The 7,710-nt window shown below is 42.4% G+C and overlaps 1 protein-coding gene across 1 annotated transcript; it reads right to left on the minus strand.

Moving 5' to 3' along the window:
* Positions 1-4,286: 4,286 nt before the first annotated feature.
* On the minus strand, positions 4,287-6,068 carry LOC147737377 (uncharacterized). The gene is made up of 2 exons (XM_086926765.1): positions 5,483-6,068; positions 4,287-5,230 (listed from the first exon to the last, which is right to left on the minus strand). Exons 1-2 carry the CDS (start codon positions 5,835-5,837, stop codon positions 4,287-4,289), a joined length of 1,299 nt encoding a protein of 432 aa, XP_086782891.1. The 5' UTR covers positions 5,838-6,068.
* Between the last annotated feature and the right edge of the window lie 1,642 nt (positions 6,069-7,710).

A 7,710-nucleotide genomic window follows, 5' to 3' on the forward strand; every position in this document is an offset into this window, starting at 1 on the left:
ATTGCCAAACACTAGCCTCTACACTCACAATAGTATCCTGAAAACACTGGACCTCCAGCACCAAAACACTAGTGAGATAAAGGTGGATGAGAAGGGGTGAGTGGGAGCCACCAAAGAAAGGCCAGAGGGCTCAACCAGGTTTTTTTTCAAGCAGTGGACGGGGCAGTGGCGCGTTTGGTGGGCCTCTTTAGAAAAATATTGGCCCACTGGGCCCGGCGTTTCACTGCATTTAAATCTTGCATTGTCCCCGGTCCCACCACATCCCCCATGGGAACTGGACCCCTGCATTAATATACTGCCCCTTTCAGGGACCATCATGATGGTTTGCCCATGCCCCCTTCGATTTCCTTGCCTAGGGCACCCACAGTCCTTGGCGAAGATAAGGAAGAACGAGCAAGCTGTAGGAGTGGGGGCGACAGATGCATACTGCTTCAGCATGCCAGTATAACATACCTGATATTCTTTTTGCCCCGTTCTACGACGTACAGTCTGTTCTCTCCTCTGGCTGCAGAAGAGTCCAAGCTGTAGCCAGAAAGGTCCTACTCTCTGGTGGTGGAGTCCGAAGCCTTCCAGGTGAATGCAAAACAGCAGGCAGGCTGGTGAGGAGTAAATAAACAAAGAACACATCACTTGCCTGCTGCTGAGACTCCTCCTTTTATTGGCCCATTGGCGAGCACTGGATCAATGCAAGGACGAGGTAGCATTCACTGAAATTTTTATTAAAAATGTAGACTTGTTACAAAACTGGTGATTTTTTTGCACATCGCTAAATCCTGGAGGGTCTCAATGACAATGCTCCTAAATATAATCATGCCATGTGAGAAACAGTGGCCCAAAATCTGCCGGCGAACACAAGCTAATCAGGATAGATGTGTTGCAGCAAAGTTTGTACTCTGTTGTGACTTGGACATAGCCTATTGCTTGGGTCAGGCGATTGGCATGAGTGTAGAACTACAGTGCATTGCCATGATTGGGTCTATATGGTTCTCTAAAGATACCCGAGCATGGTTAATGAACAAGCTATTCGATGGCTCTCGCCTTTTAAGCAAGAAAGTGGACTAAGCCCCAGGCAGATTCCTTGGGTCTGTCTGCCTCAGCCACGCAATTTCATCACAAATCTCGTCTCCTTTTGGCTACAGTAGGGTTTTTCAATACTGCCAGCGCCAGACCCTGCTGCAAACCCAACAGGTCTCCCAGTTCTTTCAAAGCCATGGCACATAAAGGCAAAGTCTGGGACATCATGCCACTGAGGGACCTGCTGCTACAACTGGTGCAGCTGCAAAACCTCTTTGTGTCCCTCCAGACACTGACTCACCCTATTGTAGGCAGAATCCAACATTTTCTCCAGTGAATTAGATTATGCCAGTGGCAGACCCCTCTCTCTATTCCACCCAGACTTAACAGTGGCGACGGATGTATCACTTCTGGGATGGGAAGGCCATGTGGGAGACAGAGACTAGGGAACCCTCGTCACCGGCAGAGACCCAACTCCACAACAAACTGTTGGAGTTGCGAGCATTTCACTTAGCAGTGAATGTCTTCCTGCCCACCATCACAGGATGGCTGGTGCAACTTCTCATAGACAAGACAGTCAATGACGATGGTCTCATCAGGAAGAGTCACACTTGAACTTGTTTGACAGCGAGCCGAGGATTCACTGGCTGCAGTTGTTTGGTCTGACGAACGGGCGCTGGAACTGCTTAGTTGAATTTGACTTCCTCCCTGGTACGCTGCCCAGAGATACAGAAGAATCCTTACTCGGTTGGATTGAATATGGTTGAGAAGCATATTGGAGAAGCGGCGATCTACCATCCTGATGAGACCATGGTAATTAAATGGAACGGTTGAAACATTGACTATACAGGGACTATTTCATATAAATTATATCTTCTATGAATCGCCTTTGCATAACTTGTATTGTGCAAAAGCATTTGCACCCCTGTTTCTGTGTGCAAAATGTGGATCGGACTGTTTTATCATCAAATCACTTTCATCTTAAGCACTGCGCAGTCATCACTCAACGTTTTATATATAACCTTGATGCTGAGAACACAATTAGAATTTTTGGAAATGAAAAGGCCTCATCTGAATTCTAATCTTCATAAAAATGGTGAATTAATATCTGCCCAGGGCCTGCATATGTGATACAGACCTGTGAGATAATGAACTCAGACCTCTGTAGTTGTTCACAGTGCACATGGGAAGTGCTTTTATACGTCTACGCTTGTCACTTCTGGAGCAGAATGACGGCGACACTGAGCTGCATGATGTCTCCTACTGCGTGCAGCAGGACTGCTTTAAAGTTTGAGGATCCACTCTGGCGTGTGGGGAATATTCACAAGGTAAGGAATCTCCAGGTAAAGGAGTATCCACCAGAAAGAGCGTTACCGAAGGCAAGTAACTGGTTTGTTATGTTTTCCTGCTGTTGTATATTATGTATAGGGCTCCCGGTTTTCCGTATTTACACATATAAATACAGACGGAAATATTTTTTTCCTTTGTCTGTATTTGTATGTAGAAGCGGAAAAATACGAGTAAAAAAGTACATTTTGCCGCGCTGCAGCCTTTGTTCAGAGTTGCCGTGCCCTGCTCAGATTCTGGGGATTCCTTCCAGTGACGTGGATTCCTTTCAGTGACGTACTGTTGACCTATTGGCTCCGGGTCTTCAAGTGGCCCTGAGCCAATCCCGGGTGTTTACAAGCATCACAGTGCGGGCGTGCTAATACCACCAGCTCCTCCGCCGTTAGCCTGCGCCAGCTCCAGCTCCTTCTATTTGCACTTCGGAGGTACGTGTATGTGCCCTTAAAAGCCGCTCCTGCCTCTCTCTGCCCTCTGCAGCCTCGGGCTCCTGCCCTCCCGCCCCCACCCACGCAGCACCAGCTGTTCGCATCCCCTTACAGAGTCATCTTAGTTACTGTGATGCAAAAAAGTAAACGTTCCTTTGTAAACCTTATGCTTCATCTGCATCCATTGCCTGGGAAATGTGCTTTAAAAAAAATGTTGTCAGAATCCAGATCGATTCCCGTAAAAGCCGCTCCTGCCTCTCTTTGCCCTCTGCAGCCTCAGGCTCCGGCCCTCCCGCCCCCACCCAGGTAGCACCAGCTGTTCGCATCCCCTTACAGAGTCATCTTAGTTACTGTGATGCAAAAACAAAGTAAACGTTCCTTTGTAAACAACCTAAAACGGCACAACTTAACTATCAACGTGATATGGGTAGGATTTGTGAGATATATTAACAGCGCTTAGAAACCAAGCCTACACAGAAGCGATATCGAGCAAATGACACACTTTAGCTTTCTTTTTTTCAAGTTTCTTCAATTAATGCCTCATTGCTCCATTAATCACCAGAAGCTGGAGCTGATCCCCCTTTGTGACCTTATGCTTCATCTGCATCCATTGCCTGGGAAATGTGCTTTAAACAAAAATGTTGTTAGAATCAACAGATCATGTATCGATGATGGATTATTTGGATAATGTGGCAAAATTCATAACTATGCAGAAAGTGAAGCAGCCATGTAATCACATAATTCCAACTAGTAGTTCTTTGCCGTGACTTGAAAAAGACACAATCCTGATTGATGAAGCAGTCGGTTTCTCTGCACTTGAATAAAGGGAAGCATTTTCAGAACCCCTTGTCCTCTGCTGTCTGGGAATGATTCATGTTCAGGCTGCACTGAGCTGCATCTAGGCGATTTACCACTGGTAAGCCATTCAATGCAGGCGGTTGACTGGCAGCGTGGGCTCAGGGAGAGGAAGTACTACCTTAGGCTTAGGCCTCTCGAGAAACAGAACTGCAGGCTGCAATTCCCATTTTAGGAGATGCAGTTCTCTCGTTGCGTTTAGGCCCCTGTCAAGGCATTTATTTATTTATGCGTTTTTATATAGCGCAGACTTTACCCGAGGGTGTCAGAGCGCTTCACAATAGGAACAGTAACATTACAAGAGCAAATGTTACGTTACATGAGGAAAAAGTGAGAATTGTGCAAGTAACACCAGTAACCAAGATACAAGATGAGGTAGCAACCGGTACGTTACAAACAAGAAAGAGCCTCAATGTCTGCAAAGTCTCTTGAAATGCACATGTGCTTGTACTACAATGGCAACGTTTTCAGATGAATGTATTGTGTTGCCCAATAACAACCCGACACTGGTGTGCATTGTCAATTTAAATAAATGCGGAAAAATACTAGCTGTAGTGGCGTTTTTTGCGTGTGGCAAAAATAAATGTGGATAAATACAGAAAAAATGGCCCAAAAATAAATATGGATAAATACAGACGGAAATGGTCAAAAAATAAAGAGCACTGGTGTTTCTCCACCAGTGTGGATTCTCACATGTGCAGTGAGGCCAGATTTACTGCTGAAACACTTGTGGCATTTAGAGCACTGATAAGGTTTTTCTCCAGTGTGGGTTCTTATATGCAGTGTGAGCCTGTTTCTGTCAATGAAACATTTCTGGCATTCAGAGCACTGATAAGGTTTTTCCCCAGTGTGGAATCTCAAATGTGCAGCTAGAAGTGATTTAAGTTTGAAATGTTTTGGGCATTCAGAGCACTGATAAGGGTTTTCCACAGAGTGGGTTAATGCATGTCGATATAGACACCGTTTGATACTAAACCTTTTCTGGCATTCAGAGCACTGATAAGGTTTTTCCCCAGTGTGGATTCTCATATGCTCAGTGAGATAAGATTTACGCCTGAAACTTTTATGGCATACTTTGCACGGAGAGTGTTTTCCCCCAGTGTGGATTCTCAAATGTGCAGTTAGAAGTGATTTAAGTTTGAAATGTTTTGGGCATTCAGAACACTGGTAAGGTTTTTCCACAGAGTGGGTTAATGCATGTCGATATAGATTACGTTTGATACTAAACCTTTTCTGGCATTCAGAGCACTGATAAGGTTTTTCCCCAGTGTGGAATCTCAAATGTGCAGCTAGAAGTGATTTATGTTTGAAATGTTTTGGGCATTCAGAGCACTGATAAGGGTTTTCCTCAGAGTGGGTTAATGCATGTCGATATAGATTACGTTTGATACTAAACCTTTTCTGGCATTCAGAGCACTGATAAGGTTTTTCCCCAGTGTGGATTCTCATATGCTCAGTGAGATAAGATTTACTGCTGAAACTTTTTGGGCACACTGAGCACTGATAAGGTTTTTCCCCAGTGTGGATTCTCATATGTTCAGTGAGATAAGATTTACTGCTGAAACTTTTTTGGCATTCAGAGCACTGATAAGGTTTTTCCCCAGTGTGGAATCTCAAATGTGCAGTTAGAAGTGATTTAAATGTGAAATGTTTTGGGCATTCAGAGCACTGATGCGTTTCCCCAGTGTGAATTCTCACATGTGCAGTGAGTCTAGATTTAAAGCTGAAACATTTTTGGCATTCAGAGCACTGATAAGGTTTTTCTCCAGTGTGGATTCTTATATGCTTAGTGAGATCATATTTACCGCTGAAACTTTTTTGGCATTCTGAGCACTGATAAGGTTTTTCTCCAGTGTGGATTCTTATATGCTCAGTGAGATAATATTTACTGCTGAAACTTTTTTGGCATTCAGAGCACTGATAAGGTTTTTCTCCAGTGTGGATTCTTATATGCTTAGTGAGATAATATTTACTGCTGAAATTTTTTTGACATTCTGAGCACTGATAAGGTTTTTCTCCAGTGTGGATTCTTATATGCTCAGTGAGATAATATTTACTGCTGAAACTTTTTTGGCATTCTGAGCACTGATAAGGTTTTTCTCCAGTGTGGATTCTTATATGCTCAGTGAGATAATATTTACTGCTGAAACTTTTTTGGCATTCAGAGCACTGAGAGATGTTTTTCCCAGTGTGCATTCTCTCAAATTCAGTGAGATGAGATTGATAGCTGAATCTTTTTTGGCACAGGTAACTTATTTCCCCAACTTGGGTTATTTTGCTTTGATTGAGGCAGGTTTGAAAACTGAATTTATTCTCACAGCACGTGTTTTTATAAGGTGTATTCCTAGAGTTACATTTAGTATTCTCTTGCTTATATGCCACGGTACGAGTGAACCCGATTTTAGAGTCGGGCTTGTTTAGATAATGTTCAGTATTTATCTGTAGAAGAATTTGTGTGTAATCTTCTTAACACTTGAATTGAGCAAAATATGTCTGGATGCAGCCCTGTAACACCGGTCGAAATGTTTCTAGCCGATAATAGTCTTTTGGTTATAGCCTCTCCGGCAGCAACTTATTTTGTGACTGAAGTTTTTCTCAAATCTATTTGTATAGGTTCTTAGCAATGCAGTGATAAGGTGTTAGTCTGATATTTAATGATTAAACTGAGAAGTACCTTTTTGCACTGAAGTAATGGCTGTAACTGAGAACATTAGAACATGCACAGTACTATTGTGGCTCACCAGTCGCAGAACATCAGTTAATTTTACCCTTTCTATGTTTGGTGTAAGGTGTAGTTCTGAAGACGAGGATTTATTTACATTAGCTATAGCGCAACGGTGCTCATTCAATCAGTTTTTACATATCACTCCTGCACAACAGAATGTTGAGGCGATTTACATAGAATTACAGAACAGTACACATTAAAAAGGAAACAATCTGAGATGGTCATGAAAACAATAAAGTGGTGGATTTTTAAGGTTTTCGCCAGAGTGGGTCGAGGTGTTATATCCCGAGGCAGATAGTCTCAAACTTGTGTAACTGGTTAAAAACGGTTGCTGAACAAAGGAGATTTTCCAATCTTTTGGTTGTTAACGTGTCAGCTTCGGAGTCTTCTTTCAGAGTATTTTCTTTGATGGTTTGCAGAAGAAACCTTTTGTTATACCTTTCTTTTATGCAGTGTGTGCTTCCTCTCTGGAATTACATGATGCTTTAGATCATGTGTGCTTTAGATGAACGTTATTCTGTCATGCTGACGCAATTTGTCTTTCTGATAATATTTCAGAGGAGGATGTTTTGATTGGTCTTTCTGGGATTATTTCTGATGCTGTGTGGACAGATATGACTTTGCTCTGTGTTAATGAAATGCTAAATTTGAGACTTCACTTACAGGTATAGTACTTTTCTCAGCTCCCACTTCCTCGCCACACCTAGATTTTGGAAATTGTTTAAACTTAGAATGCTGGATGTCCTTCAGTTTTTCAAAATAATCCTTCTTATGGCATTAACATTCAGCTGTCTGGTGCTAAATCTTGCTTTCTTCGTCCGTAATTTCAATCACCTATAGTATTAAAATTAAATAGTTAATACATAGTACATGTAAATTTCCCCATAAATAATTTACAAGCCATATCAATGCATAATTGCAGAATTTTGAAAATGTTGAGCTGTTCTTCAGGCAGAGCAGAGTGTAGAATGGTAGCCTGAGAGTACTTGGATGTAGGAGTGAGGATTTGTAGAATTTCCAACATTTTATTAAGCTCACAAAGGATACATGTACACTATGGACTTGTAACAGAGAATCCCAAAGCAGAAATTAAAGTCATATAAACTGGCACCAAACAGATATTTAAAAAAGAATACTATTAATTAATTTTTAATGTAGATTTTTGAGATGGGAATTTCCCCTCCACGGACAACAGGTGTTTTCCCCTGCCCTGAGTTACCACCTACTTGTATCTTGTATCCTGACTTTTGAGTTCTGGCCTCTGCCGCACGCAAATCTATTGTGTGTTGCAAGGACTATGCCTAGACCTATCCCTCAACTATGGTCCAGAGTATGAATCAAGGG

This window comes from Lissotriton vulgaris, chromosome 1_1 (genome assembly GCF_964263255.1).
Source record: "Lissotriton vulgaris chromosome 1_1, aLisVul1.2, whole genome shotgun sequence".
NCBI lineage: Eukaryota > Metazoa > Chordata > Amphibia > Caudata > Salamandridae > Lissotriton > Lissotriton vulgaris.